General features: G+C 35.6%; 2 protein-coding genes across 5 annotated transcripts; both read right to left on the bottom strand.

The window, feature by feature from the left end:
• Positions 1–1,221: 1,221 nt before the first annotated feature.
• LOC133868488 (protein TRANSPORT INHIBITOR RESPONSE 1-like) lies at positions 1,222–7,192 on the bottom strand. Of its 2 annotated transcripts, none has more exons than XM_062305391.1 (4): positions 7,068–7,192; positions 6,302–6,815; positions 4,120–4,612; positions 1,222–2,316 (listed from the first exon to the last, which is right to left on the bottom strand). In XM_062305391.1, the coding sequence occupies exons 2-4, from the start codon at positions 6,805–6,807 to the stop codon at positions 1,561–1,563; spliced, it is 1,755 nt and encodes a 584-aa protein (XP_062161375.1). In that variant the 5' UTR covers positions 6,808–6,815; positions 7,068–7,192; the 3' UTR covers positions 1,222–1,560. The 2 variants fall into 2 exon arrangements, with proteins under 2 accessions (XP_062161375.1, XP_062161374.1); XM_062305390.1 differs by having other exon boundaries at positions 6,911–7,190.
• Positions 7,193–15,541: 8,349 nt separating this feature from the next.
• LOC133868650 (external alternative NAD(P)H-ubiquinone oxidoreductase B2, mitochondrial-like) lies at positions 15,542–22,596 on the bottom strand. Of its 3 annotated transcripts, none has more exons than XM_062305587.1 (11): positions 22,368–22,596; positions 21,079–21,355; positions 19,532–19,738; positions 19,057–19,307; positions 18,262–18,481; positions 18,015–18,119; positions 17,166–17,438; positions 16,951–17,072; positions 16,551–16,670; positions 16,099–16,217; positions 15,542–15,734 (listed from the first exon to the last, which is right to left on the bottom strand). In XM_062305587.1, exons 1-10 carry the CDS (start codon positions 22,454–22,456, stop codon positions 16,130–16,132), a joined length of 1,752 nt encoding a protein of 583 aa, XP_062161571.1. In that variant the 5' UTR covers positions 22,457–22,596; the 3' UTR covers positions 15,542–15,734; positions 16,099–16,129. The 3 variants fall into 3 exon arrangements, with proteins under 3 accessions (XP_062161571.1, XP_062161570.1, XP_062161569.1); XM_062305586.1 differs by lacking the exon at positions 15,542–15,734 and adding an exon at positions 15,755–15,887; XM_062305585.1 differs by lacking the exon at positions 15,542–15,734 and having other exon boundaries at positions 15,755–16,217.
• Positions 22,597–22,601: the final 5 nt, after the last annotated feature.

Here is a 22,601-nt window from a genome sequence, read left to right on the forward strand (position 1 = left end):
AATTGATTGAGTAGTAAGATTGAAAATTTAAAGTTTGAGGGGACATTTCAAATTGCGTAATAATTTGGTTGAGTAAGTGTAATTTATGTTAATACAAAAGAAAGAAATAAATGTTGAAAATAAAATATTCCCTACGATTACTCAGCCTAGTTTTGAGGGCATGAGCTGATGGTCCAGTACTTCAGCCGAAGGGCTTGAAATAATGAATGAATATTAAGTGAACTTCTTTAAGGGACGCCGACATCATGCACATTCTAACGTCATTTTAATCCAAAAATTGAAAGTCATGGGTTTGGAAGCCCAATCACATTTATATCAATTTATTTACTTTGTCTCGATGTGGTACTGCGCTCATTCAGTTAGCCATCTTTTTCTTGGGTGCAGCAAACTCATTCTCTCTATTTATGAGTTGGGGATAAATCTCTTTCGTACCAATATTAACTCCCTTTCACCTATCTCGAGTTGAAAAATATTAAAAATATTAAATTTTTTATTAAGAGATGAATGTTAAGATGATGAGAAATTTATTTATTGGTACTCGTAATATTTCTTTTTATTAATTATTTTGATAATCTATAATGAATCAGCTCCACATCATCTTGGTACCCATCTTTTAGTAGTATTTAACACCTTTAACAATATTAGTTTTTGGGACTTTAGTGATGCTTGGACTCAACTTGGTTATAAATTTTGGGTCACTTAATTAGGCCCCATGAGCCATGGGCCATGGCCACACTCTTTTGGTTTTGTTTTCTTTTGTTTGAGCTATGGCACTAGTTGTTTCTTGTTGCAAGTTAGCACCCTGAAGAGTCTTCTTTCCAAGTGTTGAGACAGTGCTTCAATCTAAAACTTGAAATCAATAGGTTTGAACTCTATCATGTATATCGATTCTCAATTTCTTTACTTTTCTTCGGTGCTTAGACAATTTTGAGATCTGGAAAATTGTCACTCAAAATATGACGAAACATCCATGACATCAAAGCTATAAAAAGACATAAAAAATCGAGCCTTACAATAACTCCAAAAGAAAATAGCTATTGGAGTCTTGGAGAGTAGGCAAACAACAGTTATTTGTTGTTAGATATAGTGTGAAATCAGAAGCCTAAAACAGTATAGAAACGCTCAAAAGATAGGAAAAATGAAGGTTACTACAAACAAATGTTCAAGAGTTCAAAACAAATGCTTTTAACCTTATTATGACCAGTCACATTAGCTAGATAGTGGGATTGAAACAATGTCTGAAACATAATCTTAAACAATATTGTCTATGTTCATTTACAAATGAAAAGACACCAAATATCTGAATCAAGATCTTAAACAATATTGTCTACATTCATCTACAAATGGAAAGACACTGGTTTTGGTACCATTTTTAGCATTGCCTTTTGCTTTGCGAGCATAATTGCAGCCAACACGGGGAGACCGAAAGCAAACCAAAAGGAAAAATATGACCGTGATCAATGGAGTCGATTCTACCAGGCAGCTGAAGATGGCAATTGCGCGCTCTTATACCTTCTTGTGTGTAAGAGAGAGAAGGACATTACATGCACTCTGCACACCTCAGAGAGTGAGAACAAAAGGTGGAGCATCCCTTCTTGGTCCTGCAACAGAACGATAAACATAAACTTTGTCAGCCTGACTGTCATCATTCCCGTCTTCCTTCATTACCTCCACATTCAACCTGGGCATCTCTTTTGCCAAGAATCTACACCCATTCATTGTCACTTTGCAGTCTGACATCCATAGTGACCTCATGGATTCATATTTCTCAAAACCTGATAGTAATGCTGCATTCCCAAATGGGCAGTCCCTTATCTCAAGTTTCCTCAGCTTTGGACAACCTCCCAATACACACTGCATACCCCAATCACTGCTCCCAGCAAAAGCAACCGAAAGAGTTTCCAAGTTTTTGGCATACTTCCCAATGTACTCAAAAGTCAGGTCAGTCAATAAACCTGAAACTGCAAGCCTCCGGAGTTTAGTGCAAGTTTTCACCACTGCACAAAAAGCCTCATCCATAGGCTCATTTGAAAGGTAATCTGGCTGGCATGGGTTCATTATGCAAAGCCTGAAGTGGGTGAAATCGGGACAGTTCTGCACAATGGTTGCTACAGCAGCATTAGTCATCTGTCGACAAAAGTAGAGAACATAGTGTAGTCTCCTGCAGCCATAAGAGACAGCAATGAACCCAGATTCAGTCACCCCATGTACAATACCCTCCTCAAAGGGATCGGATGGGAAGACACGGAGTTCCTCAAGCAGAGGACAGTTGGATCCAATGGCCTCCAAACCCTTGTCTTCAACTGTGTCAAGGACCTGTATCAAAAATTTTACTTGAATCTCCAAAGTTGTAATGTTATCAAACACACTGCTTTTTATGATTAACATGTTGCTTGTGCAAGTCAGAGCAGTTAGAACTACAAAAGTTCTACATAAACTGGGATTTGCCATTAGAGCATATGCAGAGTGAGCTTTCAGGCATTTTGTTTACCCTAATAGGGTAAATACTATGTAAGAGGGCAGCACAAAATTCAATAGCGGGGGTTGATAACAGCCAAAAGAGAACTATGATACTAGTGGTTGTAATGGGTACAGATATTTAACCAGACAAGATGTACACGAACCCAAAATTGTAGATTACATGCATTGCTGACAGTTTGAGAATCACAGTTTAGAATATCTATTTAAAAATTGAGCAATCATGCATGCTACGTGAACCTTACTGAAAGGTGGTATGTGGACAATGAGATCGAAAAAAATTAGCAACCACTACTTACATTCTCTAATGCAGGATGAATATTCATGTCTAACAACGAGTGTAGGTCTCAATCACAATGAACAAAAAACCTTACTATTATTGTCCATTATCATACTCCGTATGATTATTCAAGATGAAACTAGAACAGTAGAAGTCATTTATGATGACTTTGCAATGCTTGTGAAATGCATGAGGTGGAGGGACTAGTGAATATCCACCGTAATTATTCCTTCTTGGAGAAGGGGAGGACTACTTCTTCAACCAGCTTTCTGATGGGACATCAGACATAAGCCACCGATCACACCTGTGTATGGATGTCGGCGTCGGAGAATGGCCCAGCCTACGACCACAAGGTTGGGTGACTGAGCGCCATAGATATTATCATGGGCTACTTTTGTTATTTTCTGCATTTTATTTACGTTGTTATTTATCTTTAGAGTAGTTATATTATTTTTACGATTTTGGGTTTTATGTTTTTTTAGTGGGCTGTCAGTCCAGGTACTACTAGGGTTAGGGTTAGGGTTTGGGTTTACCCCTAGTTTATTTAAACCTATTTTTATATTGTATTGGGAGCTTTTGATGTGTAATATTATTGACATGGTTTTGTCGTCTTCTCCCCTCTCCCGATCTTCTTTTTGGCTTATCTTCTCCCTCTTCTCTGCTTCTTTCTCTCTTTTCATTCTCTTTTCAATCTTCTGTTTGTCTTGCATCACTTTTTGTGTGTGAAGAGCAGTTACGGATTTTTCCTCTTGTGAGTTTTGAGGCACCGCACAGAGAGAACTAAAGCTTCATCTCTCGTTTTTTGCTGCACCGCACAATTAGAGAGACAAACAGAGTCGCTGCTTGCCTCAACAAAGGAGAAATTTGTGCTTTTATTTTCTTTTCCGTAGTTTCATTTGGGGAATAATCTCTTTTTTGTGAGAGTGAGATTTGGGTGTATTGAAGCTTTTGGTTTTGAGTGATTTTTCTTTCTACTATTTTTGTACTCCATCTTTGGTTAGTGAATTTCTTTGCAGTTGCCTCAATCTGTGGACGTACCTCAAATTGAATGAACTATGTAAATTATGGTGTTCTTGTGTGTGATTGTTTTGTCTTATTTACTTTAACTGTAGCCTTTTGCTCAACAAAAGGGGGAAGACAATCTAAGTTCACAGTTGTGGGGAAGTATATCTCACTTTTAAAGAGGACACCAAGATGGAACTAAGGTTTCAGACCACAAACAATGAATTTAGAAATTTAAATTGTGCATCATGATAAAGTCAAAAAGAAATGTAGCTTTTCTCCTATTTTTTCATTATTTGTACTATTTAACTTTTAGAAAATCAAAATAGAGGGAAAGATGGCAAATAGAAGTTCCTTACCCATAGGCGCTGAAGACGTGGACAGTGAACAAGAAGCTTAGCAAGTTCCTCACTTTGCAGAGCAGCATCGCTCAAATTCAAGAAAGTCAAATTTGTACAGGCAGGGTATAGAGCTGGGAGATATATGGCTGCAACTTCTGACAAGCCAGAGAGTACGTTGAGATTATTGCAGTTGTTGAATGACCTTTTAAGTTCTGAGTACTGGCGGTCCGTAAGCTCATGCAGAAATGAGCCAGTACCAAGCTCTGCTAATTGAGGTGCACAAATAAGCAGCCTTTGTAATTGTTCCAAGGTTATATTTTTATTAACCTTTAAAACATTCAACGATTTGCACCTACTAACCAGTCTCTCAAGAGCTTCAAAATTGACATCATTATGCAAATAGGCAAAGTTTAGTACTTCCAATGATGTGAAGTTTTCAGGGAAGCAACTCAACCAACTACCACTTTTATCATAGATGTCATTCTCCTGTATGTTGAGCTCAGTCAAATTCCTGTAACCAAATCAGAGGTTAGAACTTTATCTTTTAGATGAGGAAATGCAGCATGAAGAGTAAAACATTAAATTTTAAGGAATCCGCAACTGTTAAGATGGGAAAATTGGTACCATAAGAAAGTCAACTTCAATAAGGAATAAGTATCAAGATTCCTTTATCTCAATCAATGGCTAGCTTTTGCGTAATAATAAAAGGAAAATCTCAACTGGTGTCCCCTCATTTGACTCAAGTGTCATACTACATCAAAGACCAAAAAAAAAAAAAAATATGAATCCAAAAATTACATGTTGATTGGTGTGATGGTTCATACCACATATCAAAGCTCATAGCAAAATCTAACCCTCATTCACAAATGCAACAAATTTGGATCCCTAGTGAGGTTCCCTTAGTTCAGTTTATAGAATATTTATGCCCACAAAGTTGCACAGGTGCCCTGAATTTGAATGCAAAAATTCTTCACATAAAGGATCTCAAATTTGAAAAAATATATCGAATTTGTATACAACTACTATGTAATACAAGTCCACGATTTACTGTCATACCTTGACTACTATCCATACCCATTCATAATTATGGTTTCGCTACTAAAAAGTGGTTGGTACATGACACCTACTGTTCACCCATTTGATTAACAAAACCATAAAGATACTGAAGTTCTGGATAAACCTCCCTCTTTCTAGATCTGTAATTTCTGAATATATAATTCTTTGCAGTAATAGATGGAGAATTAAATACAAGAAACATATAACCGATAAGTCAACTTATTATGTTTCACTTCATCTCTAAGACAGCAGACACTCTGTGAGAAGCAAACAAGGGTCCTCCACGTTTCAAATGAAATTGATAGTATTCATTTCATGGTCAAAATTTAAAGTTTGTGTATTTAACTGTGTATGTGAGAAGCAACTGGACAAGTAGTTTTATAAAATCATATATGAACCATCCATTAAATGCCGAAATGCTGGTCATCCATCACATCAGAAAAACCAATGAGGGAGGGGGGGGGGGGGTTTGTGAGAAATGGAAGTTAATAAAATAAAATGAGCCACCCTTTCTTTTTTCACTTTGGACTTCACTCAAAGCACACAAGAAGATACTAATTGGGTGGGTTCTAAAACTGTTCCTTTACCTTATTGGTGGCACAAAAGGACTACTAATAGCCAAAAAAAATTTCACCCGATGGGAATATTTGCGTAAGTATCACAACATGGATGTACAATCCACTGAATGCTCCATAACAGGAAAAGCATCTCAATTTTTTTTTTTATCTGTTCAAAAGCATCTCATTTATAACAATAACAGGAGAGATAAAAAGTGGAAGCACTTTCATTATTAATTATTTATACAATAAGCACAACTACCCCAACAAAAATTGTTTAAGCAGCCGAAATGGAGCACTCATTAATAGCAAAATTGATACAAGGTTTTTGCTTTTCCAAAATCATAACTAATAGTCTAAATGCTCAGATCTCAGACACATTGAAAGTTTGAAACCACATCCCAAAACAGATTATAACACCCACACATAGAAAGTCAAATAAAACAGATTAAAACTTAAAAACACAAAAAACCAATTTAAAAAAGTCATCAAATTTGAAGAAATGGGGATCAAAGAGCATAGATAAGTTTCATAAAAAAGAAAATAAAATAAAAGAAAATAAAATAAAAAAATAAAAATTCACTCACTTGCAGTGACTGGCAATGGCGGCAAGCCCATCAGTACTGAACCCATCACAGCTGAGAAGCGAAAGAGCCTTGAAATTGGGAAAAGAAAGAGCCAAAAACTCCAAGCTCTCGTCGCTCACAGTCATTCTCTTGAGCCTCAGCTCCTCAAGACACCGGTACTTAGCCCCAAAAACCACCAGCCAACAACGAATATCAGCACCCCAATTGGGAGGAACCAGATTAAAATCTGAAAACCGGGGCTTCCCTTTCAGAGTCACGCTCCGAACGTTCGGGAACCGCCGGACCACGATCTCCGGTGACACCGAGTAGCAGTTTCCAATGAACACGTGGGTCCTTGACCACCGCTCGGCGTCATACCAGTCCTTGCAGACCAGAGAAACCGAGCTCCGGTCCTTGTGGGACTTCACCAGAGCCAGAACTCGCTCCAGAACCTCGTCTGGGAATGTCGAGGCCACCCGGACCGACTCGCCCGAGTCATGGCAGTCCTTCTTTCTCATAGGATCCATAGTGTGATCTGGAGCTCAAGAAATCAAACCAAAAGCTCCAAAAGTTAAAGAACAATGATGAGAATTTAAGACAACCAATATGATAAATCTAAAAACTAAAAACCTTTTCAATCTGGTGTCTCGCAGTGGGGAAAAAAAGAAATCACAGAGCCAAATGGGTGTTTACAGAAAAATAGGGAAGAAAAATCAAACCCAAAAGAAAAACTAACAGAAATAAATTTATAAAAACTCAATGCCCCTTCAACAATGCTCTAACGAACATTTCTTCAACAAGAGCTGAAAAAATATATTTTTGGTACAATACGTATAGAGATGTATATATTTTCGTAGAGCAACCGGAAATAACTTGATGGAGTAAGGATCTTATTCAGAGAGAGAACAAAAAGGGAAGATCCACGAATAATGAAGCACCAAATGCTCGGACCATATAAATAGAATAAACAAGGAAGCAGAGCCAAAAGATGAAAGCGACGCGGCTCCTCTGTGTCGCTGGCTCAAGGGTTCGCTGGCTCATTGTTTCATTTTTGTGTTATTCAAAAAAAAAAAAAAAAAATTTTAAATTATTATTAGATAAAATTCAATAATAATTAATTACAAATTTAATAATTATTTTAAAAATTACTTCATTATTTTTTAAAAAACACAAAATCGATATAATAAAAACTTCTAATATTACTTGTGCACCGGGAAATGATAGACAGAAACGGTTGTCCGTCTCTTGTCTATTTTTTAATATTAAAATAATGTATTATATATTTTTTTTTTAATATTCTTTCTGATTTTTTTATTTTTTATTTATATAATATATTATTTTAATATTAAAAGATGGGGAGGGGCGGACAACCGTCCCTGTCTATCATTTCCCCTCGTGCACTATAAGGTCATTAAGGTGTGCTAGTGCGCGTCTGGTGTAGATTACGAGGGATGATAATGATAAGACACGGACTTAGGTTGTAGTTGTTGGCTTCTTTTTTTCTTTTCTTTTTTTAATTTTTTTTCGATACCGTAAAAAACTCATGTGCATTATTATTTTCAATTCAAATTAAATTTGGATGATTTTTTTAGTAGTGCGTGCTTTTAGCATGCTCAAAGAAATATAAAAAATTAGGTTAAAAAAAATTATAATCTAATAATTCGTTTATTTATACGTAAAATAATTTCTGCTGTAATATATTTTCAAAAAAATTAAAAATTAAAAAAAAAATTCTAAGAATATTTTTCGGTATTTAACTCGTGCAAAAAAAATACCAACGGCAAAAAATATCAGTGACTAGATTCTGTTCCTAACCGACAGTATTCCGACTACTGTTGGTTGATTCTAGAGATGAAGGTCAGAATCCGATCAGTTTCGCTAGAATTTGGATTGTCGGATTCCTGTAAATGTGGCTGGAATTTGGCCATTTGTGCCAGATTCGGGCAAAGGAGGCCGGAATCCGACCATTCTAGCCGGTTTCTGGCTAGTTTGGCAGGAATATGGCATAGTACAACTTGATTTTGGCCAGTTTAGTCAGAATCCAGTGACGGTGGCCGGACATCGCCGCGATAGAAATTTTCAAATTCCGGCACCCACCGGTACTGGAATCTAGCTTGTCGAAATCTAGCAATAGTCGACTGTTTAAACGTAAAGGTTGGCTGTGTTGTTTAAAATATGATCGATTGCGTATGCCGTTTAAAGAAAATGACTTGTGAGGGGAGGCCGTCCCGCTGTCTCTTTAAAAAATTTGAATATATATATATTAACTTTTAATTTTTATTTAATATATATTTATAATTTAAAATAATTGTATTACATGATACGTATAATTGGTATATAATATATTAAATGAGAGCCACATAACAATAATTAATTATATAATGTGACATATAACATTAATTGATTATATAATGTGATATACCATTAATTAATTTGATGGTAGATCGAACAAAAACACCTATTCAAATGAGAGAAAAATGTATGGAGTTAATTGTTGAAATTAAAATTTAAAGACTAAATTTAATTAGAACTTAACACTTTCTTCTTTCTAATTGATTGTCAGAGCTTCCTGCAAGAAAATTAGCTGTAAATCGAGTAGGTAGCATCTGACACAAAACCAACCTCACGTGGGCACATCACGTGAAGCCCTCAACCGCACGAGTGGCATTTCATTGTCGCACATCCCCCCAAAAAACCAGAAGAAAGAAGAAGAAATCCTTTACAAGTCACAGCGATTGATCTCGAATGTATATGATTAAGGATAAAAGAATTATTTACATCATTTTTTGAATTTTTTTTTTTTCTTTCTTTAAGGAATTACATAACATAAGAAAAAGCAACCAAGAACAATAAATTAGGTTAGACAACCCAAGAAACATGAGAATATCTAGGAAAATCAGAAATAAAAATGAAGTGCATTAAATGAATGACGCAAGCTTATTAATACTAGGTACGAACACTAAAAAAGGAGACCGTCAATAAAGATGGTAAAACAAGGCACGGATAGGAACATGACCGTCGCGAAACCCTTCAACCTTACTTGAACTCCAGTACAATGGATTCAGGTAGGGCATGACACTCAAGATATCCTTCAACCTTACCCAAACACTTTAAGGGTAGCAACTACAACAAATACAAATAAGCAAAAGGAAATACATAAAATAAAAACAATAGAATGACAACAAAAAAGTTATAAAAATCAAAGACAATTCAACAAGACCATCACAACAAACGGGCAGCATTGGTACTGTGGACCACCGCAAAAAATTGACGACAGCAATAGGGGATGGCTGGAAGAGGAATGGAGCCGCCACGCGCCAGAACATGGATGTCTAATGGAGGAGCATCTGGTGCCGGCGGATGGTATTAGAGAACACGGTGGAGTGGCGTGTGTCAAGATGGATATGGAAGAGGAAGGTAGATCTAGCTTCGAAAAAATCGATTAGAGATCGATCCTTGACAAATCCGACAGAGGAGGTAGATAGCCGATGAAGATTGTGGTGAGAGTAGAGATATGTGAGATAGGGCTTCCAAAGAGGCATAGGAGGGAGGAAGAGGGGAGGGAAGCACTTCCCTCCTCCCATGGCGTTTGTTGCAAAAAAATGGTTGAGAGAGAGAGAGAGAGGGAGAGAGAGGGGAAATGGATTTTTTTCTCTATTTTATTTTATTTTTTAATCTAGGAAGATGCTCATTGGCTTAATCAAAAAACTAAATTTTTGTTCGTTGCTTAGTTAATGATATGAACCAACTAGTAGAAAATATAGGAAAAAAAGAATAGATAGCTACTTAATTTGAGGATGCTTTGACCCTTATAATCACATTAAACTATGTTTATACCACACAATAATCAACTCATTCCTCTTCATTGATAGTTTCTCATTTAAATAGAAAAACAATACTGATTGGTTACAAAGAGAATTACTAATCAAAATAGGACTCTTATACCACCTAATTGACCGACTAAGATTAAGACTGACTCTATTACTTATAGACTATGAATCTAACTCTACTTAGAATGTTTCTTATTGGACTCTAACAATATACTGGGGTAATACTAAATAATTATGATCACATCAATTTTTTTTTTTTTTTTTTGACATGTCCACACAAGAGGGTAAAGAGGGGTTTCGAACTAGTGACATCCACTTCATGAGGCGTGGTCCCTCAGCCGATTGAGCTATTCCTTGGGAACAATCACATCAATTAATAATAATAAATAAATAAATAAAAACATTAAGAATAGTTTTCTAAATATGATCACAAAAACAGAAAAAGACCATTCATGGTGTAAATCTGTGCAACCAATTCCACGCCTAGAAAAATCTGAAAGCACTGAAGTAAACTGGCTTTAGATATCTACCTACCGGGATGAGCCATTGGGAATACCTCTAAGAAAAAAAAGAAAAAAAAAAAAGAAAAAAAAAAAAGAAAAGAAAAAGAGTGAAGATCTTACCTTATTATTTATTTATATCCTTTCTCCATTCAATCGAAGGTCATTCATTTCTTGCACAATCTTATCATGTGCTGTCTTTCAACTGAGTTGCATATGGTTTGCCCGTGAATCACGGTGATCAACTCTAGCAATGGGCGTCCCCGATAATCTCCCCTCTGTTACTGATCAGTACTCCGGCGTGAGTTCTCAAAAAAAGCTGCCAACAATCTCAAGGTCCGAGCTTAATATAAGTAACGGGAGTGATTAGGTACTTGGCAGTCTACTTTATTTCTTTTGCAGCCGCAAAATAATGCTGCTGAACCGATCTAAATGGAGTGGCTGGCTCAAGCTTAATTAAAGAGGTAAAAAAGTGCATGCAGGCTAATCAAGCCTCCATATAAAGAAGATTAGCACCTTAATACTTTACAATCATTCTCAATTATTTTCGTAATTGACAAAGTCATTGGTGCAGAATATAATAATGTCTCACAGTGATTGACAACCACAAATAGCAATCAGTTTCTGGACTAGAGAGGAGATAATGAGGTATCAGGTCTGATATGATATAGGGATCGAACATATTGTGGGAAGAGACCTATTGGACAAGGTTGGACGTGCACCACAGCTTGAAGTGAGGGATAATATTTAGGAGGTATGCATAGGGTGTACCTATCCGCTATTTACTAAATAATTTTTAAAATCGTCTAAAATAAGTCTAAAAGATATAAGAAAAATATCGAGAAGAAGAACTTCAACTTCAATTCTATTAAAATTAACAAGCTAACATTTATCTTAGAAACGCCAAAAAAATAAAAAATTTCAATAATATTCATTAAATTTGTAAGGCATAATGGAATGACATAAATTTAAAAATAAAATGTATGTATAATAATAAATATATAAAATATGTGAAAATATCATTGGTCTTTGATATTTACTGACACCGAAAAAGGGGGTAGCCGTCGTTGATCACATCTCGTACGTATTTTCTGTTGATTGGTCGCGATTGTGATGGCATGAACAGCGATCAGAGAATTTGGTCTTGAAAATGATATATGTTACGTGGCCGAGACTAGTGAATGAGTTTTCTGTGATTGTCAGGAGACAATTATAAAGATTTGTTGGAGGATTTTAAGAGGCCCAAACATGGGGGACCGTCAAATTAGTTTCGACAAACTACTACAGTACGTACTACTTAAATGTACAGCCTGTATAGCTATTATGTCGAAATTCGGTAATAAGGTGGTCCATTTAGCAAATAAACTTCGGGACCATTTAAGGTTATTCACCCAATTATTGTTCTTAATTATCTATACCCTTCTATTTTGCAATGCAAGTGGCCAGCGGGCCTTCAACTAAGACATGCACGTGGACACGTTTTGGGTTACTCCTTTTTGACTAAAATTATTCAAAAATGTTAAAGTTTTTTTTAGTTTTTTTTTTTTTTTTTTTGAATCTTTTTATGCTGACATAACATCTTATTTTTAATAAAAAAAAATTATAATATTAGAAAAAATATCGGTCCCTTCGGACACCAAGCCCAATTGACCCAACTGGGCCAACCAACCCGAACACATTGCACTAATCGAGATCGTTGATATCTTAAATCTACCCAAGATTCAAGGGATACAAATCCCAAATATTTCGCTCCAAAACATGTGACTGAAGTCGTACCAGAGAGATAAGGATCTCGATAAATCCGTACAACCGAGTCATATGACTACGAATCTTGAAAGATCCGTGCATCCGAGCTCACCTTGCCTTCAACTGCAAATCCCTAGAAATCAGGGGTTTTCAGAGCAACTTGATTACACCAAAATCTTTATAAATACAAAGGTTTCTCAGGTATTATACACATTCTGTCTTCTAAAAATGACTGAACATTCTCTCTCAAATTCAGTGACGGAGGGGGGGCGCTGGTAAGGACCATGGCCCCCCCAATTTCTTGAAAAAAAAAAAAGGTAAAAAACTAAAATGTTAGCCTATTGGTCCTTGCTAAGAAATTTTGTTGGCCACTGGCCCCTGCTTCTATAAGAGCTTCTGTCTCCGTCCCTGCTCAAATTGCCTACTAACTTAGGCATCGAAGAGAGATTGTCGGTATTTCCCAACACAGTTCTTCATTTTGTAAATCCCAAGAGAAGGAAAAATCAGACGAAAAACTGCATCAACATACAACTTGATTTCTCTCTTGTTTTTATTAAAAAATACATAGTGTCATGTCAGCATAGAAGAACACCAGAAGAAGTTCTAACATTTCTCAAAATTCACTTAAAAAAAAAAAAACATTTCTCAAAATTATCAAGGATAAATGAATCATACTCTAAAAGTGATGTTTTTTAGAATTATTATTAGATTTGGAATATATTATTATTAAGTTTTAATTCAATAATAATTTTAAAAGCCGTATTATCTTTAGAGGGACAAGAAATGAACAAAAGCCTTCTTTCTATCATTACCCGGAGGCAAACTAATAAAATGTAAGAACTTAATAAAAATATTTTTTCATAACTTTTAAAAAGACACTTTCCCTTTAATACGTAACATTTTTCAATACATAAAACAACCAAGCAATTCAGGAAGTCATTATAGGCTTATAGCTTGGAGCACTTTAAATGGGGCCCCAAAGAGACAAGCAGCATTCCAGCCATAAATAGAGGGGTTGCTGGAATTTAATGTCACTTATCCCAACAGGTCTATTTCTTTTCTTTTGCGCGTTGTTTTGTTCATATTCACAGGAAGGAGAGAAAACGAGATGATGGTTATCTTTTGGACACAAAGATAACACGAATGCATGTCACGAAATTCTTCAACTACGTACACTTGAAACCATCAAGAGATCGATCATGAGGGGCGACTGTTTTCTCCCAAGGCGGGAAGGTTTATATTGTGGTACCCCTCCCCCACTTTTTTGTCCCCCAAACCTCAAGAACACCATGTTCTTCGTCTAAACCATCCTTTTTTCTCATCGTTATCCATTTGATTTTATGTCCCCTCTCTGTCTACGCCTCCCAAAATATCACAGGGCTAGTCTCAGGAATTCACATGTAGCAGTGGGACAAAATGGGGCTGACTTTCTGGAACTAAGAGCATTAGGAACAGATGATACTGTATAACTCATTCCATTCCTTATATATAGATTATTATTATTATTATTATTATTATTATTATATATATATATATATATATATATATATATATATATTTTTTTTTTTTTTTTTGAAAAAAGTCACAAAAAACTACCCACATCAATTTCTCTATATATTCTCTTAAAAATTAGCCATTAGATTAACACTTGTAAAAAAAATTCAAATTTATTAACACATCATTCCAATTGTATAACAGTTGTATATTAGTTTACGAAATAGAAATACTCATTCTACCGATCCCAATTATTTTGCTGTTGAGCTTTACTTGATTCTTAATGTTTATCTTTATCTATTAGTTGATTGTGGTAAGTGTTATCTCTTAAATGCCCTTTCAAACTCGAAGTAGATGGACTTATAATTGAGGTTAACTTTGAGTAAGTTGAACCTTTGTGACACGAGGTTTTGTGAGTATATTAGCAAGCTGATCTTTGCTTGATAAGAAGCGAACATTCAATGATTTTTTTTATAACACAATCTCGTATGAAAGTGGTAATCTATTTCTGTAATACCCTGAACATTTATTAGAGTTATGCAAGCCTTAATTAATGTTGATGAGGGTTTGGAATTGGATAAAAAGGTAATTTTTGATTTTTTGTCCTAGCCAAACATTTGGCTAGGGTTAACGAACGTTCGATATTATAGTACATCGAAAGTTCAAATCCCCAACCAATAAATTTTCGACGACCTAACGTATGTTACTATTCACGCATCGGCTTTGTGTTAGAAGGAACCACCAGAGATTCAACTAAGGACTATCAAACGTTTGATCTGACCTAAAGCTGTTGGATATAACAGTACACCGAACGTTTGACAAAAGTGAACAAACGTTTGACGTTTGGCAGAAATGCGTAAAAACAGCTCATCCTTATCTTCAGACGCCACAGGCCTATAAATACCCCCCACTCTCGCCTCTTTCACCTCATTTTCGTCCCTTCCTTTAGTGTGATCTTAGAGTAAGAGTGAGAGAGTGTTTTTGAGAGAGAGAATGAGCTCTCTTTGTTCTTGATCTTCAAGAAGGTAACATTCCTACCCCAACTCGTTTCTTAAGTTGTTATTATGTTGTTTAGTTAGTTTTTGTGCCATAGTTTATGGTTTAGTATCGCTAGTCTACAAAATATTATTTGAAGCAAAAATGCTTATGTGACACAAATGGTCTACAGTAAACTTAAATGCAAACTCACGGAAGAATCTATTGCGAATAATCGAAACTTAAGTATCAAATTTTCAAAATTAAAATGTCAAGGAGTGAATTCAAATCGTGCATTTACTTATAAATTTATCATACATTTACCATATATATTTTTTCTTTCTTACCAATAGGTTCTTAATATTTTATAATTTACCCACTACCCCAATATTATTTCCCTTCTTTTCCTTTTTAACTAAATCAGGCAACTCCTATTAACTGACTAAAGTATTTAATACTAACTAAACTAACTATTATTCCTAATTTTATCACTTAAAATTTTATTATTATTATTATTATTATTACCCTTTTTGTATTTTCCCATAATAGATATAACTTTGGAACAAACTGACCCTTCTTCAACTAAAACAGATAGAAGAATTATTTTGAAATATATATTTTTTTTAATGAAGTATTTTGAACTATTTCAAAAATATAAAATTATTGAATCTACCACAATTATTTAAATCATACATGTTGTGTCCATAAGATTCACATTGATTTAATACCAGCACGTGGTTTGCTATATCATCCACTTATTTTCACAATTGCACCAAAATTTGTAAGGCGCCTGCCATACATCATGATTCATACATGACTGCTAAGTCCATAGAAGGAACAGCCTAGCTTTTTTGTATACTCGATGAAGAACCATTTCTATCTTTGAATGTCAGGTAGCTTATTCCCATGCTGTAAGGAAAAAATATAAATAAAGAGAGAAAAAAAGGAAAAACTTTCCTTATTTTCAAATAAGATGCTATATTAAAGATCAAAACAAAGCTTTTGCACCCTAATTGACATGGGTGACTAATCATGTAGTTCGATTGTCGAAGAACATTGTAGCTGCAAAATCGGAAACCTCGTTACCCAGTATTCTAGTAAATGAGGAAATACGTATCAATGGGACCAACTAATACCCACCAAAGGCAACTTATCAAGAGTGCGAATGAACATATTCAACAGATCAGGTAAACTAATCAAAAGATTTAGAAACAAAATTTTCTGGAAATGTAAAAAATTGTAAATGATGCTCAAAAGAACATGGGTCACGTACAGGTCCAATATCTGTTGGCTGCCTGCCTGCCTCATATGCGACTTGAGTCCCTCCCAAAAATATAACGCCTTCCCCAGTCTGAGACCACCAATGCTCTGTTGCGCCAGCTTACTTGCTTGCTGAAAGTTAAAAGAAGGAATTTGGCAAGAATCAAAAGCTGATAAATTGAACTCCTACAAACATTTCACCAGCCCGTCCGGCTTTGTTTTTCCATAAAAGGGTTTACTATGCATATAGATCTTATCATCTTCTGGATAGGAGAGTTGTGTTTGGTATCCAAATAATTAGCTTTTTAAATGTTTATCCTTTGTGATCTATTGTACCATAGAATTCCAATCTCGAAAATTTTTGCTTGTTCACTATTCTGACAATTTTTTGATGTTATAAATAAATAACTTCAACATTTTGTATAACAAGAAGAATATGGAGGAGGAGGAGAAGAAAGAGATTACCTTGCATAGACTGAGTACCAAAGCCACTGGCTGCTGCGGCCAATCGATACCCAATCACCAGGCAGTTGTGCTGCTGTTTGCTCTCCTCCCAAAGGAGCAAACTGTCCAAAATGCTTGTACCTTGAAGAAAGATCAGCCACAAAGCAAATGAGTAAGAAATTCACTAATTGGTTTTTGAACTTTGACTTTTCATTAATGCCCAAAAATATGGATATAACATATCTATTTCCATATTAAACCTTATTACTACTGTACCACTGAACTGAAGTCCTAGTTTAGACAATTAACCTTCTGGACTTGATCCAAAATTTCATGATTATGATTAGGCATCATCTGGCTCTAACACGGTTGTGAGAGAGAGAGAGAGAGAGAGAGTTTGAAATATTAATTCAACTTGTACCTAAAGGGACGAAACCGATGACGGCCTGTTCCCCTGAACCTGAGAGGACCCTCTGGATATTTTTCACACTCTTCCATACGGTTAAAACAGTTGGCGAGGTAGTCACCTTGCTGAGCCGCAACCTGAATGGTCATTTTGGAAGAAGACAAGACATGTAAGAATATATGTCTAAGATATAATTAAAAAGGCATGGACTAAGAAAAATAATATAGTACCTGAGCTGTAGCTGGAAGATTTTTCATCTGAGAATCCACTTGGGAAAGAGCTGATTTAAATTCTTCAATATTCAGTTCGATGGATTCTTTTGCAACATCTCCTGTGGATTCCTTCAAGAGCTCAGTGATATTGCTCATCTGCTTTTTCTTCAAATAAAGCTCCACTTGGGGGTATCTTTCACAGATGTCATCAATGACTTCTTGAAATTCTTTAACTGTAAGGGTTCCCGAGTTGTCCATGTCTGCCTTACTAAATATTGCTGAAATATCTTCCTGAAAAGCAAATTGTCAATAAGAAAAAGAGAAGAATATCATTAGTAGAATGCAAAACTTAAATACCGACCGAATAGGAAAGATATATATTGGACTCACTGTTATTAACCCAAAGTCAACCATGACAGTAATTTTTAAACTATTCAAGCAGAGATTTAACCAACATAGTTCTCCAGTAATTACATAGCAAATGGTGGGGAATTCCATATCAATAAAAAATCATGTAGAATCTGGGAACTGGCAATTGCCGGCAAGTATATTTACGAAGATTTAGAAGAAAAAATGTTTCATGATTCCATTTTGACAGAGATGTTTTATCAAATCTTTGAAGTAGAGAAATGATTTGGTTGTTATCTATCTATGGTTGAGTTAGTCATGCCCACACTACCAATTTTTGCTAGTAAGGAAGAAAAAAGAAGGGAGTTACAAATTGGAAAAGATTGAAGCCACATTTGCAGTATTAAATTCAAATGAAATACAGACATCGTTAACAGTACAAATATCTATTCATTGAAAATTCAATGATTATTGGTGTGATGTGTAAATATTTAATAGAAAAGTAAAAGGTATAGGTACCATGACTTTGCGCTGATTTATTGTGGCACAATCACCAAGTGCATATACATTGTCGCATCCCTCAACCCGCAGCCATTCATCAGTTGCTAAAACACGCCTATTACCCTGTTCTTTAAAGCAACTCACATTTGTCAAATGTAGTAAACACATGTAAAAGACCTCTTCATATAGACGACATTAGAAACTAGTAAATGATAAAGTACTCAATATAAAGCGGAACTTTAATAGTTTCAGAGGCAGAACACACCTGACCAATTTGCTTCATAAAATCCATTATGACAGGACGAGTCCCAATGCCGGTTGACCAGACAGCCATTCCATATGGCATTGAAGAAATTTGCCCAGTTTTCATTTCTTTAGTAGAAATTTCTTTTTCTGCTACTTTAACAACCATTGATCCTGTTTTCACATTAATACCATCTCTTTTAAACTTCTCTAAAGCAAAACCTGTGATTCTTTTGTCAAACCTGAAAAAGCATGAGAAAGCTTCAATGAAAAGAAGAAATGATTCCACTATGGCACCATCAAACTCTTAAGAACTGCAATGCATATCTAGCGAATGAGTGATTGCACATCTAGCAATGTACATGCACTTGTGTAGTGGTTGTAAAAGATAGTCAAGCATCTAACTTGGCTACAATGAGAGAGCTCTAGAGATTAGTTGTCTAGAATACACTTAAGTAACAGCCATATTATGGGCATGATGATTGCCATACTTCCAAGAAATATTCATTCCAAATTTTTGGGTTAGATTAAATTCATCACTAAGATTTTACTCTCACTACTCCTTAAAATTTACTTTCAAAACCGTCATGACATTATGGTCTTTCTTCAAATTGTGCAAATTCAAGATTTTTAGATCCTGTCTAGAATTAACAAGATCTAGTGCACAAACTTCACATGATCCCGTACTTTTTGCTCACAATATTTGAGGAATGGTTTGAGAAGCCTTACCAATGAATTTTCTTAGTTTTTTTCACCTTTTTCTTTGAAAGAGTAAATCCAAATAAATGAAAAAGTGTTTGATGTGCCACATTCTTACATGTTCAGAATATAGTCTCCTGCCTCGAGAATTGTGATTTTAACTATTCCTTTGACTCCAGGATACAGTTTCACTAAATCCTCATTAACAAAATCATGAAGCTCTGCAGCAAACTCCACGCCGGTTGGGCCACCACCAACAATAGCAAAATGAAGAATTCTCTTCCTCTCTTCATCACTTACAGTTGGGAGGCTTGCTTTTTCAAAGCAGTCAATAACTGTTCTTCTGATCTTCTGAGCATCTTCAACTTCCTGCACTAAGATTTACAATTAATAAGATAAACAAGAAACAACAGACATGCACACATTTAACGAGTTCTGTTCCCCTCAGTGAAATTCCTAAAGAAATAAATAATTTCTTTTAACCTTTTTTATATTTTTTCCAGGGGTGAGAGCTTGGGGAATATTCTCTGTAAAAGGAATCGTTGATAGGAATACGTCAAATCATTAGTTAACAAGCTTGCCAGTGAGGTTACCTTCAAGAAATGGCAATTCTCTTCCACACCAGGAGTATTGAAAGTATTAACACGGGCTCCAATCCCTATTACAAGGTAGTCATAGTCCAAAACAAATTCTTCTACCCCATTCAAATTTTTGTCTTGAGTAGATCGACAATAGATTTTCTTGTTTTCTGCATCAATCTTGTAGCACTCTGCTTCACAGAACCGAACGTCTACATTTTTCTGCTCGAGAAAATAGGAAACACGTCATCCAATTATGTACATCATATTGTAATGACAATACCTACTAATATGTGAAAATGGCAACCATCAGCACAAAGCTACTAACCATAAAAAACCAGAAATAGTTTGATCAAACTTGTATGTGTGTTCCAAAAACTACGGGACAAGTCAGGTTCCTTACCATAAGCTTTTTGCATCCCCGTCACTTGAGCAATTCATTTTGCAGGCCTAGCCTAAAACATCATGTCAAGTTTTCTATAGTCTCTCATTTTCACCCTCGTCATTTTAGTGGTAACTCAAACTGGTTGCTTAAGGATATACCAACCCTTTTTTTGCATAGTTTTATCTGTCTTTTTGGCTTCTATCCTCCCCTTTCTTTTTCCCCCCTGCTTTGGTTTATTTGATACATTAATCAAACAGTTGTTATAAATTGCTCTTGCTTCCTAGATCCATGAACCAGAAGGTTTATTATGATTGCAGCAATCTACTGTTACTCATGGATAGTTATAAGTAACCTTGTTTCTCCAGAAAAAAAACACTTGAGCATAACCTCAATTAACTTACACCTTCCACATTCTTAACTTTTAATAGAGCAAATACTTCTTGTTCCACTACATCTTTGTACGTATACGGTAATACGTAAATATACAAACATCTACATGAAAACAAGTTTATAGAAGCTTGATTCCTGCAGTACATACGATGCAAACATTAAGTTTCAGAGATTAAGGAAGGCATCCAGTAACTGCAACAAGGTCCTTAACTACATACGCAACCTTTAAAAAAGTAGTATCAGGATAACAGTTATAGAGTACTTTGTTGAGTTGGCCTATGCATATGGAAAACATATAATAAGAACTAATTCATCAACGGAGGCATTTAACCCAGAACAAGATGAATTCTCAAATTTTTATGCCACAGTGCAACTGTAACTTGGTCTTTCTTCAACTGATTTTCTATAGCTACTCGAGAATTTTTAGTTTATCCTTTTCCACTTATGTACCAAATCTTTTACCAAGAGATGGGTACCGAAATGATGTAGGGTACCCATCTCTTGGTAAAAGATTTGATACCCTTAACATTTATCTTTTTGTGTTACTCTATGAGGATGTGTTTGATCACCAAAATTTGCAGCGCTAGTTATGTTTTCTTTTACACTAAGAGCTTGTGATATCTCATATTGTAAATTTTCAGTCTACTTCAATTGATTCTTGCCACTGGCACTGACAAGAACTGCATGCTACATGACCCAAGGCTCAAGCTAACTCCATAATCAGAAAGTAGTCTCCGTTATGCCCACAAAATAGAAGAACATTCTTATGCAATTGAAATTCATTTACCTTACGAACAATGTTGCGAATCGGTTCAACAATGCTGCGGGCTTCCACCGTACCACATGTAACACTTGGTAGCAAAGGGGTAAATGCAAAATAATTACGAGGTGATACCACTTGCACTTCGTATGAGGGGTCTTTTAGATTCTTCAAAAAACTTGTTCCAGCCCAACCAGTTCCAAGCACCACCACTTTCTTCTTCTTGCTCTCTGATTCAGAAGATGCAATGGCGTATGCACCATTGGTTGGGTTTGCCTCAGCATAAGCCACAAGACCCCCACCACTGGAACAAAAAGACAAAAAGCAACAAGCCCAAGCCAAACAACAAGAAAATTCAGAACACAAGTTCCAATACCATGTTATAGCAGTTTAATTTAGAAATGAAGTGAAAATATACTATGTTCGAGAAAGGGAATAGCATAGAAACAGTCATTAATCTTTAAACATAAAAAGAGGCATCAGAATGAATTTTGACTATAGATTCACAAAATTTACTCCGTTTACTTTACAATCTTATAGAAGTCGAGCAATTAGTATTCAGTACGCGAGCACCACACTATTAGAAGCACGACTTTTACTTAAGCAACATTGCAAAAAAGAAAAGAGTAAAAAAAAAAAAGAAGAGGAAAACAAAACTTTTGTGGAAAAGGCCCAGTACAAGGACCATACCATAAAATCATATAATTGAATCGCTAAAACTGTCCAACATGCCATAAGAAGAGACACCAAAAGCAAAAGGCGAAAAAAAAAAACAAAAAAAAGTCGCTCCATATGTGCCATGTTTATGGCAGAGTTAGACGGATCTGCAGGCGGTGCTGCTCTAAAAAGAATGCAACATTTTAGGCTCAACATGTTGATGTAATTCAATTTCCTCAAACTTCGAGTTGTAGATCTAATACTCTAAAAAGTTGCTCTTCGACGCTGTTTTTTTAAACAATCTAGAAGAATCCGATTCCGGAAAACTCCAAAAGAATTGGAACGCTACAGGGTATATCGAATTCAGGACGAGAACGCGATCAAATCCTAGAACCACACAACAATTACAAAAATACAATTACCACCAAGTATTACAAGATCATCCACGTTCTTCACGCATTTATCAATATTTGAATCCCAAAACACGTAAATGTCAGAAAAAAAAAGGTCAAAAAAATCAAACAGGAACTGAAATCAAACTAAGCCACTCTCTGAATCAAAACGCTTGTATAATCAAACACAAAACTCAAAGAAAAAAAAAATCATATAAGGACGAAGTGAATGGAACAAAGTAGAAGATGAAAAAGCAGAGGGAGTACCTGACGGTGAAGAGCACGAGCACCTTAGAGAGCGAAGGATAGTCGTGGAAAGCTCTAGAAACTCTCTCATAGAAAGCGAAGCTCCGCATTCTGCTATTTTTCTCGCTTCAAGCTTTTCGCTGCCGAGATCTGTAGCCAAACAGCCTGGAAGAAAAAAGAAGAAGAAAATGGCAGAGAAAGAGGAAGGAACGGTCGTTGTAGAGAGAGAAAGAAGCAGTTGCTTGTAGTTTTATA

This window comes from Alnus glutinosa, chromosome 5 (assembly GCF_958979055.1).
Source record: "Alnus glutinosa chromosome 5, dhAlnGlut1.1, whole genome shotgun sequence".
NCBI classification, from domain to species: domain Eukaryota; kingdom Viridiplantae; phylum Streptophyta; class Magnoliopsida; order Fagales; family Betulaceae; genus Alnus; species Alnus glutinosa.